Here is a 24465-nt window from a genome sequence, read left to right as displayed (position 1 = left end):
CCTTGTCAAAAAAAAAAAAAAAAAAACACCGCACCACACTGATGTGAATGGGCACCCTTGAAAATAATATTTCCCTTGTCATGCAATTCTGTGCGACTTAAAGTCACACCTGATATTGCACTAGCGTGAACCGGCGTTTAAAGAACTAGACACTGGAGAGATCAGCATGGCTGGAAGAAAATTTGTTTGCACAAGCTGGTCCATGCAGGGCTAAAAATTTACAATCTCAAAGCACTAGAAGCAGTTTAAAAAAAAAAAAAAAAAAAAAAAAAGTATGTGTTCTGACATACAACCCCTCCCTACCCCTCAGAACATGAAAAGATAAGAATGCCACACCAAGCCTTTATAGGCTGAGCAATGCAAAGCATGGTTAATTCAAGAGAACGTTCTCATTCATATTTACAATCCAGAGAATTAGACGAGTTTCTGAAAAATACAACCCTTTAAATACAAATACAAAACAGCAATTTTCCATTCATGGATAACAGTATAATTGGTTACACCTCAGGTCTGCAATTTCTAAACAGCTGAAACAAAGCTGTGAAAAGCACTAGATGAAGCAACACAAAACCGTGACAGCAGCTCAGTGAGAAAGATGGGTAAACAAGCCACTGGGCAAACTTGCAAGTATTCTGTGATTTTCAGACATCTTGTCCAATAACTAAATAAAGGAAACAAGCAAGAAGTGTGCTTTATTTTACACCCTACTACCCTGAAATCACACCAACGATTGGGCACTGTTCCTTCCACCAATATCAATGATGGGGCACCAATTCCCTTCCTACTGGTTGCAAGAGCTATGTAATTTTACTTCCGATGACCATCAAAAGCCCAAGGCTTTGTCTACTGCCACCTGCGTTGGGGCATTGTCTACTCCCACCAATAATAGTCTACCCCCTCCTAAAGCCTTAGGGTCGGTTCACACTGGGACGACTTGGGATCCGACTTGTACGCCCTCAAGTCGCCCCAAGTCGCCCCAGAAAGAGATTCACATTTAAGTGAATGGGAGCGTCTTAATAGACACTACTGAAGTCGCTCCGACTTCAGAGCGTACTCCCTGTACTACTTTGATCCGACTTCAGCCTATTGACTATCATTGAAGTCGGATCAAAGTCGGATCGCCGTCTCGCATGATCCGACTTCGGCATGCGACTTGTGCTCAGATGATCTTGAGGGGGAACTCCGCGCCAAATTTTAAATAAAAATCCGGCATGGGTTCCCCCTCCAAGAGCATACCAGGCCCTTGGGTCCGGTATGGACCTTGAGGGGAACCCCCTACGCCGAAAAAGCGGCGTGGGGGGTCCCCCAATCCATACCAGACCCTTATCCGAGCACGCAGCCCGGCCGGACAGGAATGGGGGTGGGGGACGAGCCAGCGCCCCCCCCATCCTGAACCGTACCAGGCCGCATGCCCTCAACATGGGGGGGGGGGGGGTCGGTGCCTTGGGGAAGGGGGGCGCGCTGCGGCCCCCCCCCCACCCCAAAGCACCTTGTCCCCATGTTGATGAGGACAAGGGCCTCTTCCCGACAACCCTGGCCGTTGGTTGTCGGGGTCTGTGGGCTTATCGGAATCCGGGAGCCCCCTTTAATAAGAGGGCCCCCAGATCCCGGCCCCCCACCCTATGTGAATGAGTATTGGGTACATTGAACCCCTACCCATTCACCTAGGGAAAGTGTCAATTTAAAAAAAAACACTACACAGATTTTTAAAGTAATTTATTAGACAGCTCCGGGGGTCTTCTTCCGACTTCGGGGTCTCTCCGGTTCTTCTCCGCGCTCTCCGGGTCTTCTGCCGGGCTCCTCCGCTATAGCGGAGGAGCCCGGTCTGCTGCCTTCTTCTCTTCGGGGGTCTCTCCGGTTCTTCTCCGCGCTCTCCGGATCTTCTGCCGGGCTCCTCCGCTATTTTCTGCTCTTTTGCCGCTCTTTTGCTATAGCGAAGGAGCCCAGTCTTCAGTCTTCTGCCCTCTTCTCCTGATGTTGACACGACGCTCTCTGGGGCTGGAATGCACTCTGAGCGCTCCGCTCTGACTTATATAGGTGGTGACCACGCCCCCTTATGCCGTCACAGTCCCTGGGCATGCTGGGACTGACGTTTTAGGGGGCGTGGTCATCACCCAATGACCACGCCCCCTTATGCAGTCATAGTCCCAGCATGCCCAGGGACTGTGACGGCATAAGGGGGCGGGGTCACCGCTTATATAAGTCAGAGCAGAGCGCACAGAGAGCATTCTAGCCGGAGAGAGCGTCGTGTCAACATCAGAAGAAGAGAAGAGGGCAGAAGACGGAAGACCGGGCTCCTCCGCTTTAGCAAAAGAGCGGCAGAAGAGAGCGGAGGAGCCCGGAGGAAGATCCGGAGAGCGTGGAGAAGAACCGGAGAGACCCCCGAAGTCGGAAGAAGACCCCCGGAGCTGTCTAATAAAATACTTTAAAAATCTATGTAGTGTTTTTTTTAAATTGACACTTTTTCCCTAGGTGAATGGGTAGGGGTACGATGTACCCCATACTCATTCACATAGGGTGGGGGGCCAGGATCTGGGGGCCCCCTTATTAAAGGAGGCTCCCGGATTCTGATAAGCCCTCCGCCCGCAGACCCCGACAACCAACGGCCAGGGTTGTCGGGAAGAGGCCCTTGTCCTCATCAACATGGGGACAAGGTGCTTTGGGGTGGGGGACCGCAACGCGCCCCCCTCCCCCAAGGCACCAACCCTCCATGTTGAGGGCAAGCGGCCTGGTACGGTTCAGGGGGGGGGGGGGGGGGGGAATCACTCACTCGTCCCCACTCCCATTCCTGTCCGGCCGGGCTGCGTGCTCGGATAAGGGTCTGGTATGGATTGGGGGGGACTCCCCACACCGTTTTTTCGGCGTAGGGGGTTCCCCTCAAGGTCCATACCAGACCCAAGGGCCTGGTATGCTCCTGGAGGGGGAACCCATGCCGGTTTTTTATTTAAAATTTGGCGCAGAGTTCCCCCTAAAGATTCATATCAAACACAGTGGCGGGGATCCAAGTCGGATCCCCGTTCATTGAAAGTCAGACACATGTCGCAGGGCAAAGTCGGATCCACAAGTCGCGTTGAAGTCGCGTTGCAAAGTCGCGTTGAAGTCGTGTTGCCCCTGTGTGAACCGAGCCTTAAAGTGATTGTTATTTTTGTAGGAAAAAAAGACTTTACAAACACGTTATACTTACCTGCTCTGTTGCAGTGGATTTGCACAGAGCAGTGCAGATCCTCCTCTTCTCAGGTCCCTCTTCAGCACTCCTGGCCCCTCCCTCCTGTTCAGTGTCCCCACCACTAGCAGCTTGCTATGGGGGCGCCGAGTCACAGCTCCGTGTCCATTCAGGCACTGAGTCTCGGCCCTGCCCCCTCTGTCCTGATTGGCTAGCCGACTTTGATTGACAGCAGTGGCAGCCAATGGCGCTGCTGCTGTGTCTCAGCCAATCGGGAGGAAAAATCTCGGACGGCTGAGACACTTATGGACATAGAGAGAAACATCAGGTAAGTGTTAGGGGAGCTTCTGCACACAGAAGGCTTTATCTTAATGTATAGAATGCATTAAGATAAAAAAAAAAAAAAAAAAAAAAAAAACAAACACCCTTCTGACTTTACAGTCCCTTTAAGGACAGTAAACTTTTGGCAGAGCGCCCTCTCCTCTCCCCTGTAGCCACTGCTGGCTGACAGGGGGTCACGTGACAGGACCGGAGTGGACACATAGGCAAGTATGCACATTTTTTCACACCAGCCGTGTCTGATCCGGATAAGCAGGAGGAAAACCATGAACAGAACCCCTGCAGAAATGGAGCAGAACGGAATGGATGTCACTTTTGGGACATTCATGCCCTTTTGTTTATTGCTGCAGAAGTTTTCCTGACCCATATTATATGGGCAGCCAGGCCCATAAACAGACTTGCATTCATTTACATTAGGGCTACCTCCATCAAAAAAAAAAAAAATATATGAAAAATGGGCATAGACTTTTGCCTTTTTTGGTTCAGGATGGACTCAAGTCCGTTTACATCCTCCTGTCCAATCGAGATGGAGCTTAAAATGAGGTTTGCCTTAAAAATTTGACGTTAACTCACAAGAATAAAAAATTGACATTGCAAGCAAAAATAGTACTAAAATGTGCAAAAACAATTTAGTTCCACAGAAAAAAAAAAAAAAAAACACGTTTTCACACTTTCTATCCTGTGAAGAACAGCAGGGAAGCATCACTGAGAAAGCAGAAGCCAGCAGCAGTGAGAGCTGTTATTGAAAATACTGGGTTTAGATTACTGTGGGATGGTTTTGTAGGTTGTTGTCTGTGTTCCCAATAAGTAGAGTTGCGCCATTTTTCTAGGTCAGGGGGTCTACAAACAAAAGGGCCAGATTACTTTCCTTCAGACTTTAGGGGAGCCAGACTGTTGCCAGTGGGAGCAAAAAATGCTGCAGGCTTGCTTTTTAGTGGGAGGAAGACTATTACCGTATATACTCGAGTATAAGTCGTTCCGAGTATAAGTCGAGGCCCTAATTTACCACAAAAAAAAAAAAAAAGGGAAAAACTTAGTGACCCGAGTATAAGACGAGGGTGAGAAATGCACAGCTACTGTAAGTGGAAAAGAGGGTCAACAATGCCCATTTGCAGCCTCACTGTGCCCATTTGCAGCCATAGGTCCCCCGAACTTCAAACTCCATAGTTAAGGGTTCCTATATGTCCCCTGAGCTGCAGCCAAAATTTGGGGTCTCTTAACCCAAAGGGTCCCAAAATGACGTTGCTGCAGATGGACACAGTTGACCGAATTTGGGGCCCTGTATTTTGGGGCCACTTAGTGCTAAAAACCCCAAATTTGGTGTGCAAACCCAGTGGAACTAGCACCATAAAATATCTAAAGCTGGGGTTTCTAGCACCAAGTGGCCCCGAGATATAGGGCCCCAAAAATCGGTTCAGAAAACGTCAAGCACTTTTCTGTAGCAGAGAATGACATTTTCCGAACCGATTTTGGGGCCCCATATCTCGGGGCCACTTAGTGCTAGGAACTCCATCTTTGGATATGTTGTGGTACCAGTTCCACTGGGTTTGCACACCAAATTTGGGGTTCCTAGCACCAAGTGGCCCTGAGATACGGGGCCCCAAAATCAGTTCGGAAAATGAAATTTTTTGCTGCAGAAAAGTGAGTATAAGTCGAGGGGGGCACTTTCAGCACAAAAAAATGTGCTGAAAAACTCGACTTATACTCGAGTATATACGGTACATAGTGCCCCATCATTGGTGCCAGTGATAAAAAAAAAAAAAAAAAAAAATTGCCCTGTATCAGCGGGAGGAATAGTGCCCCAACGAGCAGATAAAGCAATGGGCCGCAGTTTGGAAACCCACACTAGTCTAAGTGTATACAAAAGAGCATGGGGAAGCTCATGTCCATAATGGGGGTGGTATTGACACAGCCCCCAGTGATCCACAATGGCTCAAAAGGGATATGGTCCAGAAATATTTAGACAGAATAAAGGTGGATAAAGAACCTGGACCTGATGGCATCCACCCACAGATCCTAAAAGAATTGAGCTCTGTAATTTCAAAGCCATTGTATCTAATTTTTAGGGACTCATTAATGACGGGAATAGTACCACTGGATTGGCGCAGGGCGAACGTGGTGCCTATATTTAAAAAGGGATAAAAGTCTTTACCAAGTAACTATAGACCTGTTAGTTTAACTTCTATAGTCGGGAAGATACTGGAGCATTTAATAAAAGACCAAATAGACGAGTTCTTGCTGGAAAAAAACATTTTAAGCAACAGACAGCATGGATTCATGAAAGACAGAAGTTGTCAGACAAACCTGATTTCTTTTTATGAAGAGGTAAGTAAAACCTTGGACAGAGGGGTGGCTGTGGACGTGGTATACTTGGATTTTGCAAAAGCGTTCGATACAGTTCCGCACACACGGCTAATGTGTAAGTTAAAGTCTACAGGCTTGGAAATATCAGTTTGTAAATGGATAGAAAACTGGCTAAAAGACAGAATTCAGAGAGTAGTGGTTAATGATTCTTACTCTGAATGGTCTAAGGTTATCAGTGGTGTACCCCAAGGTTCAGTGCTGGGACCCTTACTCTTTAATATCTTTATAAATGATATTGGGTCTGGGATCAAAAGTAACATTTCTGTCTTTGCAGATGACACCAAACTATGCAGTGGAATAACCTCCTTACAGGGTGTCTCCAACTTACAAGCGGACCTCAATGCTCTGTCTAATTGGGCGTCTATGTGGCAGATGAGGTTTAATGTTGAGAAATGTAAAGTTATGCACTTGGGGGCTAAGAATATGCATGTATCATACATACTAGGAGGAGTACAACTGGGGGAATCCATAGCGGAGAAGGATCTGAGGGTTTTGGTAGATCATGAGCTCAATAATAGCATGCAATGCCAAGTTGCGGTTTCCAAAACGAGCAAAGTCCTTTCTTGTATTAAGAGAGGTATGGACTCCAGAGAGAGAGAGAGATATCATTTTGCCCATCTACAAATCATTAGTAAGACCTCATCTGGAATATGCAGTTCAGTTTTGGGCACCAGTTCTCAAAAAGGATAATCGGGGAACTGGAGAAAGTGCAGAGAAGGGCAACCAAACTGATAAGAGGCATGGAGGAGCTCAGCTATGAAGAAAGATTAGAGGAACTGAATTTATTCTCTCTTGAGAAGAGGAGAATAAGGGGGGGATATGATCAACATGTTCAAATACATAAGGGGTCCATATAGTGAACTTGGTGTTGAGTTTACGGTCAACACAGAGGACAAGGGGGCACTCTTTACGACTGGAGGAAAAGAGATTTCATCTCCAAATACGGAAAGGTTTTTTCACAGTAAGAGCTGTGAAAATGACTCCCTCCAGAGGTGGTTCTGGCCAGCTCAGTCGATTGCTTTAAGAAAGGCCTGGATACTTTCCTAAATGTACATAATATAACTGGGTACTAACATCTATAGGTAAAGTTGATCCAGGGAACATCCGATTGCCTCTGGGGGGGGGGGGGGGGGGTCAGGAAGGAATTTTTTCCCCTGCTGTAGCAAATTGGAGCATGCTCTGCTGGGGTTTTTTGCCTTCCTCTGGATCAACTGTGGGTATAGTATTGGGTATATGGGATTGTACGATTTTTTTATTTTGTTTTTTTTATGGTTGAACTGGATGGACTTATGTCTTTTTTCAACCTAACTATGTAACTATGTAAGTGACAGCTGTCATCAACGATGAAAGTGAAAGAAAATGCAAAGCTTTCAGTTCTCACAGGAAGGGGTTTACACAAGTCTAATTTCTGGTCTTAAAGTGGAAGTAAACTCCCATGTATGGCATTTACTAGAGCTGCACGATTCTGGCCAAAATGAGAATCACAATTTTTTTTGCTTAGAATAATGATCACGATTCTCGCGGCGCAACATCAAAATTGGGGCTAACTTTACTGTTTAGTTTTTCATTAACTCATTAAAGTATTTAAAAAAAAAAAAAAAATTAAATTTGTGTTTGGAAGACCGCTGCACAAATACAGTGTGACATAAAAATTGCAACAACCGCCTTTTTATCCTCTAGGATCTCTGCTAGTTTTTATGTTTGGGGGTTACAAGTAATTTTCTAGCACAAAATACTGATTTTACCTTGTTGCTTACAAGTGTCAGAAAAAAAAAAAAAGTATAGTATTTAAACTGACCTCATTTACAGACAGAAGTTCATTCCTTTGATCTAAAAGAACTACGTGTTACAATGTTTCTCTTCATCTTGCACGTGCACCGTTTAGGAGATATTTACTTTAGGTGCAGCCGGTGACATCACTGGCACATGCGCTCTGAAGGAATGGCATACCCATGCTGTAAACAGACTCCCATCCGCGAACCCGGAAAGAAGACCGGGTGAAGATGGAAGAGCATTCAGCAGTGACAACGCGCTGCTGGAGAGCTTAGTTCTCAGGCAAGTCTGTCATAACGTGCTAGTACATTATGACCAAAACGGCCCAGCCCAATTTTTTTTTTTTTTTTTAATGTGACTTACTATAGCTTTAAGCTAGCCATACAAGTTCAGACTTCCATCACTCAGCCCTTAATGCCCCGTAAATACGATGAGAAAAATCAGACGGTTGATCGGCCAGTTTTCCTCAATGCTTCACAGCAAGTTAGACCCGAGGATAGAAATAATGTACAACAAAGGCTTTTTCCTTATTTGCTTCTGATCATGCGCAGTCTTTCGTATCTGATATTTCACACATTAAAACGAAAATCGTCCGTTCTGTTCCCATGAGAAAAATTTTGGACTTTGTCCCTTCGGAAATTTTTGCTCGGAATCGGCTGTCAAAAGTTGTGCAAACGCCATCAGAAAACCATATATGATTGAACCTCGGACAAAAACGTTTACCCGATTTTCTCATAGTGTGTACCGTGCACAACTGTGCGCATGGAGCAATTTCCTTTCCCAGCTATTGTACTCAGACAGCCGCATGTGTAGGTCTGAATACAACTGTTGACAGGGGACATTGGATGCAATCACTATTAAAGCCAGCATTTGTCCCAGCTCCTTCAGATTTTTCATATGAAATATGTGGAGCCAGGCGGTGCCGACAGGGCCAACGATGGCTTGAAATCAGATTCCCCAGCAATCATTTAAGCCCTGTATGGCCAGCATTAGGGCTCTTTCCTTCGCTGAGCAGGGGATCGATCAGCTGATCTCTGCTGAGCAGGCGGATGACCGGTCCATCTCCGCTCACCGTGCTGAGACGGACCTGTCAGAGATGGGATGAAAATGTTCCGTCTGTCCGTTTTCATCCAATCCGCAAGACAGATGGAAAACAGGGTCTCCCTCCATTTGGATTTCACTGAGAGGATCAGATCGGATATCGACGGACAGGTCACCGCTGACATCCACCGCCCCACAGAGGCGAGTGTCCGATCAGGTCCGCCTGAAAAACGGACAGGCGAACCTGATCACAAAGCCGTGTGAAAGGGGCCTTAGGCTTAATTCACATGGCTGTTAAAAATAAAAAATAAAATTGCATTTCGCTTTTAACTACAAAGATTTCCCTGAAGCACCTCATAAGGCAGCTTGTTACAAAGACAGATAAGGAAACAAAATAGGCTGCGGGTCTTGGCTCTGATCTTCGCTGCTGCAGGATCTGAACGGGTCAGATAACCTCCATAGGACAGCACCTGCTACTTGACATCAGCTGTAGACTGTACTTACAAATGCACACAGCCTGCATCTCCAGACAAATCCAACTACTACAACATGACAGCAAAGATGGAGTCAAAAAGAGGGACTTAAGGGAACCTGACATAAGTACAAGCTACGCCTCTGATGGAGGCAGAGTTCATCAGGCTGCATTCACACTTGGTGCAACTTAACAAGTTGCAAACCATGTATTACAATGGAAGCCATTTAAATGTATGCAATTTAAAGTCACCTGTAGGTTCCTGCACTACATTGAGGCAACTTAAGTGCCATAGACTGCAATGTAAACTCTTAAAAGCTGCATGAAAATAAAATAAATAAATCGCATCTTAACGTTATCAACAACCGTCAAAGATGCATCCAAGTCACATCAATCCAAAGTTGAAATCGCACGACTTGCATCACACAAGTATCAATGGAGCCGAAGCCACATTAGTCAAAGGGAATAAGGCAATACAGTAAAACCTTGGTTTGAAAGTAACTTGGTTTGAGAGCGTTTTGCAAGACAGGCAACATTTTTTAATAAACTTTGACTTGATATACAAGCGATGTCTTGATATAAGAGTAGCGTCATGTCACAACTGAGTATAAAAGAGAAGAGAGGAGCCTCTAAGTGTAGCAATATGGTTACATTTAATGAAGGTACAACATTTACAGCCAGCGGTAAAATTTTTATTTTTATCGCTGTTGTAGCGGCGGTAGTCGGCCGCTAGCGGGGCGGATTTACCCCCCCCTGCTAGCAGCCGAGGAAGGGTTAAAACCACCGCAAAGCGCTGCTGCAGAAGCGTATGCCAGCGGTATAGCTGCGCAGTAGAGCTGGGCGATTTTCTCCAAAAAAAAAAAAAAAAAAAAAAAACTCGATTTGAATTGAGGTTTTTTGTTTTTTTTTTGGATGGACAGCGCGCCAGTCCTGAGGAGCTACAGGCAGGAGTTTTTAGGTGAGGCAGCATCCAGTGGAAAAAATTATTATTATTATTATTAATAATAATAACTTAAAAAAAAAAAAAAAATCGATCTGCTGAAAATTTGAATCAATTGGACCCCTCAGCTCGATTCAAATCGATTTTTTCCCCAGCCCTACCATGCAGTCCCATTCATTTCAATGGGCAGGAGCAGTACACACACACACACACACACACACACACACCACTCCTTCACTGCTCCAAAGATTCTGCTAGCAGGACTTTCTTTAGCATCCTGGCAGCGCACCGTTCCAGTGTGAAAGCCCTCAGGTGTGAGGAGGCGCTATGCAGGCTTTATTTTTAGCGCTGTAGAGCCTGCAAAGCGACCCAGTGTGAAAGGGGATCTTAGAGGCGCCTCTCCTCTTTTTTTATTCTGTAGCTCCTGCTGGATTTTGCTTCTAATCCCCAGTTTATGGTTACACCACATTGCTATAATCTTTTTATATGGTCTTTAAACTAAAGGACTTATGAATAAAATGGTTGTGGAACGAATCATTTGGAGTTTCCATTATTTCTGATGGGGAAATTTGCTTTTGATATAAAAGTGCTTTGGATTACAAGCATGTTTCGGGAACAAAATTATGCTTGTTATCCAAGGATATAGATATATATCTATATCTATCTATATTCCAAACAAGGAGAGAACGATATCAGTTCCATAGAAAATTGAAGTCACCCCTTCTACATCATATGCCTCACTATTCTATCACTTGGACTGGTGACCTCACTAGTCCCAATACTGAGGCGGTCAAGGATTACTGCAGTGCTCAACAACGTAGGGAAAAACATCTATGTTGGAGGATATTTTATTGGGACACTTTGGGCCCTTTAGTACCCATTGAGCATCGTTTAAACACCACTGCCTACTTGAGTATTGTTGCTAACCATGTCCCATCCCTTTATGACTACAGTGTCCCCATCTTCTGATGGCTCCTTCCAGCAGGATAATGTACCATGTCACAAAGCTCCAATCATCTCACCACTGGACAATGAGGTCCCTGTACTCCAATGGCCTCCACGGTCACCAGATCTCATCCAATAGAGCCCTTTTGGGAGATCGGCATCATGGATGTGCAGCCAACAAATCTGCAGCAGCTGCGTGATACTGTCATGTCACTATGGACCAAAATCTGAGGAATGTTAACACCTTGTTAAATCTCTGCCATGAAGAACGAAGGCAAAAGAGGGTCAAACTCGGTACTAGCAAGGTGTACCCCAATAAAGGCGAGTGTACTTTCTATTCGGCTCATACATAAAAGTCATCCTAATGGGATATTATAAATCAGCAAACATACTATTTTACAGTAAATATGAGCTCGCACAAATTATGTATACATTGTGTTAGGGGACATTTTACTATTTATACATCCAGTAAAAACCATATGTATGCATACGCAATTCGGCCAAACAAGCCTTGTTTTTTTTGTGACAACACACACTTAAAACTTTGTGAATTAAAAGCGGTGTTCCACCCGCAAATCTTTATTTATTTTTTTTAAGTCAGCAGCTACAAACACTGTAGCTGCTGACTTTCAATAAGGACGCTTATCTGTCCAGGGAGCCCCCGATGTCGCCCCCCCGGGTGGAACTCCGCTTTAAGTCTGTAGCTGAACAAACACAAAACAGCCACCACATATGAGCTGGTTATCTGAAAAGCGTAACATTTTTGTTCTTGGGTTTAAATATCCTGTAACCAGCAGACATAACCCATGCATCTAAATTACATTTATCTGTACCTTATCTGACACTGGAGAACCCACACAAACCACAAGTCAGTCCTCCTCACCATGTTGCGAATATCCAGTCAGTGTTAACTGCTGTAAGGCAACCATTTGACAACTTGTCTACTTCCAGAAGCATAAAGCTTTGTACATCTACAAATCGTATAAGATTGTTCATTCCCCTATTCTAACAGGTCAGGATAAACCTTACAGAATTAAAAAAAAAAAAAAAACCTCAAACGCTTGTCATTTCTCACTCCTTTTCTTTGGTAATATTGACATTCACCAGTCCAATCCATTTATAAATCACTTTTTTTTTTTTTTTTTTTTAATTTGTCAGGAATTAAACATTGTTCCACAGTGAGAATGAATTAAAACTGCAAGAGAGATGATAGAGACTCAGTCCAGGAGATAGACAGTCTGGGGTCCTCTGCCAGCGATCCAGGCTCCTCCTCCTCCCCTGCCCAGTGCCCCCCATGGAAAGCAGCTTTCCATAGGGGCACCATGCATACTCGTTCTAGAGCTGCCCTCTGTGTGTGTTTATTGACAGAGCGGCTAGCTCGGCCTCGCCACAGCATTTGATTGACGGCAGCAGGAACCATTGGCTATCAATCTGCCCAGGAGAAGGGAGAAAGCGGCAAGAGCAGCTGTTCTTGTGCACATCACTGGATCAGATCCGGCTCAGGCAAGTTTAAGGCCACACACACGTTTTCACGGACTCCACCTGCGTAGCAGGGATCGGCTCAATTCATCCCCGCTGAGCCGGGGGATGACAGGTCCGTCACCGTTCACTGTGCAGAGACAGACCTGTCAGAGCTCTGCTCTCCTCTATGGGGAGATCGGATAAAAACGGATCCACCTGTTTATTTTTATCCGATCCACCATACGGGTGGAAAATAGGGTTTCTATTTGTCTAGATTCAGCAGATAGGACCGCTGACATCCGTCACTTTATAGACCTGCATGGAGCATCTGTTCAGGTCTGCCTATAAAACTGAACAGAGGTCCCGTATGTGTGAAAGGGAACTGAGGGATTTTGCAAAACAGAAGGTATTTCACCTTAATAGATAGAATGCATTAAGGTGAAAAACCGTAAAGGCTTTAGAACCACTTTAATCAAACACTCACTTTAGGATCTGTGTTGACCATTTACAAACTGAAGCAGAACCGTAGTGAAAAAGCTTCAAAGCTTACCAAAAGCGCTGCAAATGCTTTGTCAAAGCTTACAATTCCCACTGCTCTTATACAGGCTAAAACCTGTGTGAAAACAGGCCTACAAACTAAACAGGCTTGTGGGAAAAAAAAAAAAAAAAAATTCTACAGCCATATTTGGCATCTATTCTCGTAACTCCGGAATCCCAGCCACTCACAAAGCACAAAAAGCAAAACAATCTAACCTCATGTGAGGGCAATACTCCTTGGACAGAACGGGTGATGATGCTGCCAAAATCTCCTGCTCCTCACACAGTAGAAGAAACACACACCAAGAGTTAGACAAGACATCTAACCTTGCTTGTACCTTACTACAGGAAGTCAAAAATCTATTTGAAACAGCGATAAAGCATTTGAAGCAATCAAGGCCACATTCTAGCATAAATTAAAAACATAAAAATCAGCACAAGAAACAGTCTGGTATGCAACCAGGAAACTTCAAAAACAAAGATAGCAAAGCAATGTACCCCAAAAGCACAAAAAAAAAAAAAAAAAAAAAAAAAAAAAGTCAACCACGTTTGCAAGGAACATTTAAAAACCAAACCATCAGAAGTGTTCAATACTAATTGTAGAGGTTCTCCAAGAAATAAGGATTATAACTGGATTTCAAAACACTACCCCAAATGAAGAGAAGGTTACAACAATAAATCCTTATCTCCCACCATTCATTATGCTGCCTATCTATAGGTTCCTGAAGGGACACCCACCATCTGCCTCAGCATATCCTTCAAGACAACATGCCTATGTCATATAATGCATGGATACTGTCTGATATATAGAAAAAAAAACATAAGCCCCGCACATCCCCGTTAAAACACAACAGCTCTGCAGGGAAGATCACTATACTAAGTTTGCATAGTTAGTACAGTGGCTCCCCCCCCCCCCCCCCCCCCCCCCGGGGCTGACCGTTTATATATTTTTTTTTTTAAAGTTAAAAAAACAAAATTAAAAATAAAGTGTACCAGGCTTTACACTCCAAGCTGGCCATATAAGGGTGACAATAAAACGGGTCTCGTCCTTGCCCAATGTGATGCTCAGTCTGCTTAGGGCTACCTTTAGGGATGATAACAGGGGGAGCTTATTTGCCAAGTTCACCCCCCACCTTTTTTCTAAATTCCAGCTCCCCCATGTACAAATATAGCATTAATGTACTTAATTAAAACAGCTTTCCATTTATTCTACACATGCTGACCTCACTGTCTTCGTAGCCGTTTAAAAACACTGCTCGATTACTTCTGCCTTACTTCCTGGACAGACTTTAGGTCATGACACAGGAAGGAGTTGACCAGCTGATCTCCTTCGCAAACACCCTGCATCATCATCTACCCTCAGCTGGTCAACTCCTTCCTGTGTCAGGCTTTAGGTGATGACAAAGGAAGTAAGGCAAAAGTAATGCACCAGTGTTTTTTAAACATCCATGAAGAGAGTGAGGTAAGCGTGTGTAGAATAAAAAGGAAAGCCATTTTAATTTTTTCAAAAGAAGTACATTAATGCCATATTGGTACATAGGGGAGCTGGAATTTAGTGGAAGAAAAAAAAAAAAAAAAAAAAAAAAACCCTCAGGTGAACTTAGCCTTTAAGACATTAGATGCACTCAATTATTTAAACTGGTTTTGGAAAGGGGGGAGAGAGCCATCTGTGTATGAAGGAAGAAGAAGAAATTAACAGAAATAAAAGACTAGTGAAGAGTTGTTTGAGGACCCATGCTCATGTCCATTCTGTGGTACTGTGGAGGTCAGCAGGAGGAACCAACATGGGCTATTGGGACAACAGAGGCATTGGGTAGAAGAGAGCCGAGCGAGCTATGCATTTATTTTGTTTTATTGTATTTCTTTTTTTACACAGGTATAGTATTCCTGGGAAGCTTTAGTACAGTTACAGGGTTGCTTTAAGCCATTTTGGAATAATAAAAAATAAATGTTATTTCTGCATAACTGTAAATTTAGGTTTTAGCATTGCAACACAGAACAAACCTCACATGAGCAAACTTAAAAACGCAGCATGAAGGAATTTTTGAAATCCTACAGAAAACGATTTTTCTGCTTTTCTTTTTCCCCTCACAGGCTATTGCAGAAAAAAAAAAAAAAAAACTTTGAACTCCACATCCATTGTGGACAATCCCTGACAATGAAGTTGAAGTGCAGGGGGGGGGGGGGGTTAACTTAATCCTGACAGATTGCCGCCAGTCAGCTGCCTGGCTTCACATCCTCACAAAAAAGACAGGAGCCTGCAAGGTCAGGCAACACAAGGAAAAATTATAGACTTCATGTGACCTCTGATTTTCTCAGCAACAGCTTCCCTCATTCTTATTCCAACAAAATCCTCTGAAGGTTCAAGATTAGGAGACCGTTAAGGAAGGTTCCCCTGAAACCCTCATGTCACAGATAAACCCCTGAATGTTCTGGCAGGCAAAGTCCTAATACTAGCAGTTGTTAGGCTCCACCCTCACACAGTGCCATTGGCCACACACTATGATGGACAGCCTTGTTTACAAAAGGTTGCTCTTGCTAAACCAACCTATTAACATTCTACAAGGACATGAGCTGCCATCTAGATAAAGGAAGGCCGGTGGATGTGGTGTATCTGGATTTTGTAAAACCGTTTGATACAGTTCCTCAAACGCTTATTCTACAAGCTGAAGTCTGTAGGTATGGACCATAAAGGTTTGTTCTTGGATAGAAACCTGGCTACGGGGACATGTCCAAAGGGTGGTGATAAATAACTGTAGCACCCTGCTCCTGTTGATCAGGCGCTTGCATGTAAATTTAGGGGGTTATCTGTTCTGTATATAGTTCAGATTTAATCTGTGGCTAAATTATCTTCTGTTCCAGCATTGGCTGTGTTGCGTGTAGTTCCACACCGTTATCTGTAGGTGTCGTTGTCACCACAGGCCAGTGTTGGAAGAGCAACAGGCTGACGTGTATTGAGTGCTCTTCTTTCTCAGAAGTAACCCAGTAGGGGTGGTCCACCGCTGTGCATTCTGGGAGAGGGTACTTAAGGGCAGACGCCATTTTTTTCCTCTCTTACCTCCTGGCCTAAGGTATGTGGTGACTTTTCTCCAGCCTCGGGGCCACGCTGGCCTGAGGCTATGTGACTACAAGTAGGCCCAGAAGCCAGTCTGGGGCCTACTACCGCAGAGGTGGTCTTGACTGTTAGGAAGAAGCCGAGCCAAGCTGAAGAGATCCAGGGGAGGACCCTTGCTGGAGAGAGCCAGGATGAAGGCTGGTCTCTCGGGAGGGCCTGGTAACTTACTTGGAGGACAAACCTATATTTAACTAACCTACAGTACTGCCAGGTCGGCTTAAAAGGTTCTGGTACTGCGTTTTGCTGTTCATCTACTACTAAATCCTGTGGCAGAGGATCGTACAACAATTTTGCTCTTCTCAAGTCTGTGGCAGAGACTTTTCGTCCGTGCACCATTCTGGCTGCTAGGTCAGTGAGAGAGGCCTATCCGGGTGGGCAAAGATCTGTTGACTGAAGGTGCATTTGTCTTCAGGATCTCAAATTCCTCAGTGATCTGCATAAAAAAGGTACCTGAACCCTCTTGCAAATCCCTTTCTACCTCTTTACTGCTACTACTTCAAAAGTTTTGCAATAAAGAATTGAAAATATAACAAAGTGACTGGTGCATACATTGGTGGGCGGAAGGCCTAATATAGACTAAGTCCCGTGTCTGGTGGAAAAACAGGTAAGGGGGCGACGGCAAAGACCCAAATAAAGTCAGCCTTTGGGGGTAAGCGCTACATAACGTATACTTAGAATGGTCTAGAGTGGTTAATGGGTGTAACGGACCCCCGAACTCAAGATGTCCGCCGTAAATGCTTCCTCTGTCCGGTACCACACAATCCAAGACCCCTTAGCTTTCCCATTCACTAGTCGTAGCTCAGTGTAGGGTAAAACATCAGACCACACTAATCTTGGAGTACATCAGGAATAGCCTTTTATTTGAGTTCTCGCACAAATATATACAGCAGGATGACTAAAACCTAACCCAATTAACATGAGCTAATTATCTAATTCTTTAGACAGCCTAGTTGACTAAGAGACATGAACTTTTGGACAGACTTGCCGTCTTAGCTCAGAAGACACAATCAACATTATCGTAAATCAACACAGAAATCCTTCATACAATAGCAAGGTTAATTAGCACAAACAATGGGTGAAATACTTATAGAAGGAGACCCAGGGCTTTCCAGATCTCATTAATCAGCATTCCTTTCACATACATCTGCTATATGAGTCCCAAGCATGCAGAGACCACCATGGCCTCCTTAATAATGTCCTTTTACATAACAGAATAGCTTCCTAAATGCTTGTAGCTTCCTAAAATGCCAGGGCCCATAGTCGGTAGGCAAGAGGCTAGCATTCAGTCCCCTCCAAAAGCCTCTGTCCCGGGTGAGTCTGTCACAGTGGGGTACCCCAAAAGGCTCTGTCCTGGGACCAATTCTGTTTAAGTTATTTATAAAATGGATATAGAGGGTGGGATAAATAGTTCAATCTGTGTTTGCCGACATAAAAATATACAGGGTAATAACACAGCAGGATCTAAAAACTTTACAAGAGGGCCTGAATAAATTAATGGGGTGGGCTACTACATGGCAAATTAAGTTTAACATTAAAAAATGTAAGGTAATACAATTGGGGGGTAAAAAAAAAAAAAAAAAAATATAAAAAAAACGCAAGTTACTCATTAGGGAGGAGAACCCCTAGGGCAGCGATGGTGAACCTTGGCACCCCAGATGTTTTAGAACTACATTTCCCATGATGCTCATGCACTATGCAGTGTAGTTGAGCATCATGGGAAATGTATTTCTAAAACATCTGGAGTGCCAAGGTTCACCATCACTGCCCTAGGGGCTTCCAGGATGGAGAAGGATCTAGGGCAGTGGTTCTCAACTCCAGTCCTCGGGACCCACCAACAGGCCAGGTTTATGTATTACCTTGGGGAGATGCAGACTAGAATACTGCAATCACTGAGCAGCAAGTGATATCACCTGTGATGTATTTCAGTTATCTTGCAAACCTGGCCTGTTGGTGGGTCCTGAGGACTGGAGTTGAGAACCACTGATCTAGGGGTTCTAGTAGAAGACAGACTGAGTAATAGTATGCAATGTCAAGCTGCGGCTACCAAAGCCAGCAGAATATTAGCATGCATTAAAAAGGAAATTTACTCCAGGAGATAAAACGATTATTCTGCCACTTTATAAAACTCTGGTTCGGGCCGCATCTGGAGTATTCCATCCAGTTCAGGTCACCAATCCTCAGAAGGGATGTGCTGGAACTGGGAGAAAGTCCAGAGGAGGGCAACTAAATTAATACGGGACTGGAGGACCTCATTTAGGACTTCAATTATGAGGAACGACTACAAGTGCTAAATTTATTCTCCCTGGAGAAGAGACACGAGAGGAGATATGGTAGCGATATACAAATATCTCAACGGTGATCCCAACGCAAGTATGAAACTTTTCATTCCCAAGGAGTGAAAGAGGACACGGGGGCCACACGATGAGATGGGAGGAGAAGCGGTTTAACCTTAAGCTGCGTATGGGGATTTTCACTGTCAGGGGTGGGAAGTATGTGGAACGCTCTTCCACAATCGGTGGTATCAGCAGGAAGTATGGATAGTTTTAAAAGACTCTTGGACGGGCATCTAAGCGAAAACAATATATGGGAAATTTTTTTTTTTTTTTTTTTTTTTTACACACATATAGGTGAGGCATTAAATGCCTTTACAGGTTACCGCATTAGATTCAGGCTGGGTTGACATATGCGCGAATTAGACGCGTTTTTAAACACATCCAATTCACATAACATCTGAGTGTGGCTGGCTTTCAATGGAGCCGTTCACACATGTGCGGGGCGGCCACGGTGCGGTTTTTGAAGAGTCTCCTATGCATTTCTGGATCTGGTTTAGGTGCAAATTCAGGGAAAAAATTTGCACCTGAACCGTTTGAACAGAAACGCACCGGACTGTATACCGCAGCCACATATATGTGAACCCAGCACTTCCAATTGGAGCTGACAGGTTTTTTTTTTTTTCATTCAACCCAGCGGGTATTAATGTGTACCAGGCTTAAAAAGTGTAATATTATGAAAAGTGGGTGGGGAGGGTGAAGGTCCATTTTAAAGCTCACTGATGGCAACGAAGAAAACTTCAACCCTAGTGTGGCAAGGTGCATTTGCAAGCAAAGTGAATGTAGACAGGTAATGAAGACTAGAAACACAGTTAGCTACTTTTGCTCATGTAAACGGGTGTTGATGAACTAGGCCTTTACTTTGCACTACTAAAGCAAATATATTTCAAAACAAAAGACTGCTATGGCTGCATTTGATCTGCTTAGCTTGTAATATGAACAGATCTCTATAGGACCAGCTGTGCCCAAAGGTCAATCACAGCCTCAACAGTGAGCCGCACTACACCACTAAAACAAGGACCTGTTCGCACCACCATCCAGCATGCTGCAACTAATTTAATGTTCCTACACTGAGAATGAATGGCCTCTCAAAGCACACAAAAAAAAAAAAAAAAAAAAAAAAAAAAAAACACTTAGGTCCTACACAACTATTTTTCAGTGTGGGACAACAAGAGTTCCTCTTTAACCACTTGAAGACCGGGCATTTTCTGGAACTTTGTTTACAAGTATAAATCACAATTTTTTGCTAGAAAATGACTTGGTACCCCCAAACACGTACGTACGTATATAATTAGCAGAGACCCTAGAGAATAAAATGGCAATCATTGCAATATTTTATGTCAGTGTATTTGCGCAGCAGTCTTCCAAAAAAAAAAAAAAAAAAAAAAAAAAAAAAAAAAAAAAAACGTACCCCAATTTTTTGGATAATGTGAAAGAGGTTACACAGAGTAAATACTGTAGATACCGAACATGTCAAACTTTAATATTGTACACGCTCATGGAATGGCGACAATCTACGGTACTTAATCTCCTTAGACGACTTTTTTTTTTTTTTTTTTTTTTTCCCCCCAGGTTGCCCGTTTAGTTACAGGGGAGGCCTAGTGCTACAATTATTGCTCTCGCAATAACGTTTGCAGCGATACCTCACGTATGGTTTGAACACTGTTTACATATGCGCACGCGTTTACTTCTGCGTGCCAGAATTTTACTTTTTTGCACTGTCTTTTTTTTTTTTTTAAATCGCTTATATTCCAATTACAAGCAATATAAACATCCCTTGTAATAGAAAGAAGGATGAGAGGCCCTCTATGGATTCAAAGACACCAAATAGCTCTTTTACCTTTAAAAGGAAAAGATAAAACTTTTTTTAATTTTCTTTATTTACTATTGCCAAGAACTAGAAAAGGACGTCACATGTCGCTCTGGTCCTCCAAGGCCATAGAGACAAGTGGTGGTCATCTTGGACTCACCCTTCTCCATATACATATATATCTCTCAACTCACACAAGTGTCGGATTTTTACTATCGGCCAGCAAGTGGATATTGGCCTACCGGCACAACCACCCTTAGCTTTCCCAAAACATTGTAATAAGATCCACTAAAACAATGTATTCAAATTGTATCATCAGAAAGCCCCTTGTATTACATAGATCAGGGTAGGTATAAAGTAGATTACACAACTACATTGTAACATCTTTGGTCAGCAATTAACATACAACACTGTGCTTACACACTACACAACTAACTGAAAAAGAGATATCCCAAAACCAAAAATATAATACAGTACAGCCACCACATCTAAATGACTGCCAAGCTGCATTTGTTTGCTTTTCTTTTATGGCTTGCTCACACGAGAACGTGGTAGGGGAAACTCGCATCTGTGCACCTCTCACACCACGTTCAAAACGCACTGGGTGTACCACGTGCTGTGGGTGCCAATATAACCCTAACAGCAACACAAACACAGATTGTAAAGGCAGTGCCTATGCCTGCACTGGATTGCCAGCAGTGTGGTTTTTTTTTGTTTTTTTGTTTAAAGTACTGCATGCACTACTTTTGGTACGAATGCCGCCCATTCACATAAATGGGCAAAAAAAAAACAAAAAAAAACAAAACACTGCATTGATTTGCATAGGAAATGCACAGCACATTCATGTGCGATTCAGCTTTAAACCCCCTCCCCCAAACAAGAAAAAGCTAAAAAACAACCACACAAACACTGCAGCAGCTGTCGCTGAGCTACACTCAGGTGAGAATAATGGAGCCCAAGGCTGGGTTCACACTTATGAGAATAGGATGCAGGTTTCCCCACATGCAATTCTCATGACAGGATGGAGCCGCTCAATGGAGCCGGTTCACACATCTCCGGGACGGCTGCAGAGCGCACTGCAGAATGGTCCTGTGCGTCTTTGGCTCCAATTCAGGTAAAACATTTGGGACCAACTCGTCCCTGAAACTCAGAACAGAGACGCACCTTACCCCTGTTAATGCAATATTCCCAACACACACGTTCCTGAAAGGATGGCTGTATTTTCAACTGGGTGCTGAAGCGACCATCGGCTGCAACCGTATACAGTCTCAGAGAGAAAAACGTCAACAGCACACCAGGATGTCCAAGAACGGGTCCAAAACTTTAATCAATGATCACATAGTTAACATTGCGTTTTGTTTTTTTAAACTATGCGATCATTGATTAAAGTTTTAGACCCATTTTTGGAGATCCTGGTGTGCGGGCGAAATTGTCTTACACAGTCAGACGCATCCAAATTAAGTGTGAACACAGCCTAAATGGATTTGTCTCATCCATCTAATTCCCTGGTGGCCAACCTGCATCCCTTTGGCACTTTCTGTGCAGCCCCCGGAGGGCCCTACAGACACTAGTCTAGGTCTCCCTATTGCCCTGTTTTGTAGCAATTGCTAGAAGACTCACGTGCCCCATTTGTAGGGCCCAGTAGCTGGCCTGTTAGCCTCTTGTCCACAGGGGCCGCCCCCCCTCAGGGTCCCCCCTCCGCATCCCGTCTGCAGGGTTCCCACCCCTCCGCTGGGTTCCCACCCCTCCGCATCCTGTCCGCAGGGTTCCCACCCCTCCCCCGCACCCCGTCCGCAGGGTTCCCACCCCTCCCCCGCACCCCGTCCGCAGGGTTCCCACCCCTCCCCCGCACCCCGTCCGCAGGGTTCCCACCCCTCCCCCGCACCCCGTCCGCAGGGTTCCCACCCCTCCCCCGCACCCCGTCCGCAGGGTTCCCACCCCTCCCCCGCACCCCGTCCGCAGGGTTCCCACCCCATCCCGTCCGCAGAGTTCCCACCCCATCCCGTCCGCAGGGTTCCCACCCCATCCCCCGCATCCCGTCCGCAGCCCCCCCCATCCCGTCTGCAGGGTTCCCACCCCTCCGCTGGGTTCCCACCCCTCGCCCGCAGGAGCCCCCCTCCGCAGGGTTCCCACCCCACCCCGTCCGCAGGGTTCCCACCCCACCCCGTCCGCAGGGTTCCCACCCCTCCCCCCGCACCCCATCCGCAGGGTTCCCACCCCATCCCGTCCGCAGGGTTCCCACCCCATCCCGTCCGCAGGGTTCCCACCCCATCCCCCGCATCCCGTCCGCAGGGTTCCCACCCCTCCCCCGCATCCCGTCCGCAGCCCCCCCCATCCCGTCTGCAGGGTTCCCACCCCTCCGCTGGGTTCCCACCCCTCGCCCGCAGGAGCCCCCCTCCGCAGGGTTCCCCTCCGCATCCCGTCTGCAGGGCCCCCCCCCTCCGCAGGGTCCCCCCACCCCCCCGTATCCCATCCGCAGGGTTCCCACCCCGTCCGCAGGGTTCCCACCCCGTCCGCAGGGTTCCCACCCCGTCCGCAGGGTTCCCACCCCTCCCGCAGGGTTCCCACCCCTCCCGCAGGGTTCCCACCCCTCCCGCAGGGTTCCCACCCCGTCCGCAGGGTTCCCACCCCTCCCGCAGGGTTCCCACCCCTCGCCAGCCTCCCGCACCCCTTGCAGTCTCTTACCCTCTCCTGTGATAGGGTCGCATTCTCTGGCCGTCTCTTGCATCATTTTCGGTAACGGTTTACTATATCCTTTTGTGTGTCTCTGACAGTAAAATATTTCACTGAATGTTAACGTGCCGCCCTCCGGTGACGTCGATAAAAATCGCACTTGAGGCCCCCAGTTCAAAGAAAGCCGACCGCCGCTGTTCTAACTGCTACATCTGCAGGACAGCATGTTCTGTTAAGAATGGGAAAAAAAAATAAAACATATATAACAGACTTACTGGCAGGATCATCAGGTGAATACAAAAAAATAAAAATAAAAAAAAAAAAAGGAAAGAACTACTAAATAGGTAAAACGAATGCAGCCATCACATCTAAGGGCCGGTAATCTACAATGGAATACAATACAGGCCGGGTTTTGGGTTTTGAATACTTAGTTGTACAATCACATTGTAAGAAGAATGATGATCAGAACCTCTTCTCCATAGAAAACAATCTGTAACCTCCTCTGCAGGTACAATGGAGCCTGAGCTCTGCTTACATTCCCATTAACATACAATAACAAACACGTCTTAGAGAGGAGATCAATAACACATGGCATGCTGGTATCTGTAGTCCAGCAGAACTCCTCCCCCCCTCGGCTTACATAAAAGGGGGGGTCGCCTGGCCCTTTAAGAAGCGGGGGTCTCCCGGCATGCCCTGCGCGCCCCCCTCTCAGCCCAGGCTGGCACGTGACCAGGCTTGCTGGCGCGGGATGTGGCGCGCGGCGGCCTGAAGGGGAAAAAGAGGAGCCGGCGGGAAGGTGATCCCCTCCCCAGCCAGGCCGGACGGACACACGGGGGGGAGAGAGGAGAGGCACTCACCCGGGCTGGCTGCGGCGTACATGATGCTGGTTTCGGCAGGTGACTGGCAGAACCGGAAGACACACGCAGAGGCGACGCTTATATCCCCGCGAGAGAGGCGACAATGGCGGCCGTGGCTCAGGCTCGTTCAAGTCTCCATAGAACTCTCCACAGCCGCCGCCGTTCCCTCCGCACTGTGCGCGACATGGACTGAGCAGAGGAGGGGGTGGGCGGAGCGGTGACGTCAGAGGGGGCGCGTCTTTTTCCCCCCATTCGTCGCTTCCTTCGCCGGGTGGGCGGGGCGTAGGCGCGGGCCCCACTGATGTCACCTGAGGTGAAAAGGGCGGGTAAATAGAGGGGGCGGGTCCAGCGCGGCGGTTATGGTTACTGGGTCAACAACGGCAACAAACAATCTGCTGGTTCGTCAACCAGTCCCCCACACTCCCCTGGCCGCCATGTTGGATGAGGGAAAATGTGTGGAAACTGAGGGCAGGGTTGCCTACATTCACAACTTTCTTTACGGTGACTGCTGCAAAGTGATGAAAATGTCATGGAAACGGCACGCAGTCAGCTTTTTATTGTTTAAAGTTTTTTATTAGAGTGCCTGTCAGGAATTGGATAGGCAATAGTAGTATACCACAGAAAAAAGGTTGTCTAAATAAAGAA

General features: G+C 45.8%; 1 protein-coding gene across 5 annotated transcripts in view; it reads right to left on the bottom strand.

Annotated features, from left to right (window-relative positions):
• AGO2 (argonaute RISC catalytic component 2) overlaps window positions 1-24047 on the bottom strand; it is a 93560-nt gene extending 69513 nt beyond the window's left edge. For 4 of the 5 annotated variants that reach the window (XM_073632294.1, XM_073632298.1, XM_073632296.1 and 1 more), the window contains exons 1-2: window positions 23821-24047; window positions 22976-23192 (exon numbers count right to left, since the gene is read on the bottom strand). In XM_073632294.1, coding sequence (XP_073488395.1) covers window positions 22976-23021 — 46 coding nt within the window. In that variant the 5' untranslated portion in view covers window positions 23022-23192; window positions 23821-24047. The remainder of the gene's footprint in view (window positions 1-22975; window positions 23193-23820) is intronic. The other variant, XM_073632297.1, reaches the window with a different exon arrangement.
• Window positions 24048-24465: the final 418 nt, after the last annotated feature.

Source organism: Aquarana catesbeiana, linkage group LG05 (genome assembly GCF_042186555.1).
Source record: "Aquarana catesbeiana isolate 2022-GZ linkage group LG05, ASM4218655v1, whole genome shotgun sequence".
Classification (NCBI taxonomy): Eukaryota; Metazoa; Chordata; class Amphibia; order Anura; family Ranidae; genus Aquarana; species Aquarana catesbeiana.
Note: the sequence above shows the minus strand (reverse complement) of the source record. Positions and strands in the feature narration are given on the sequence as shown.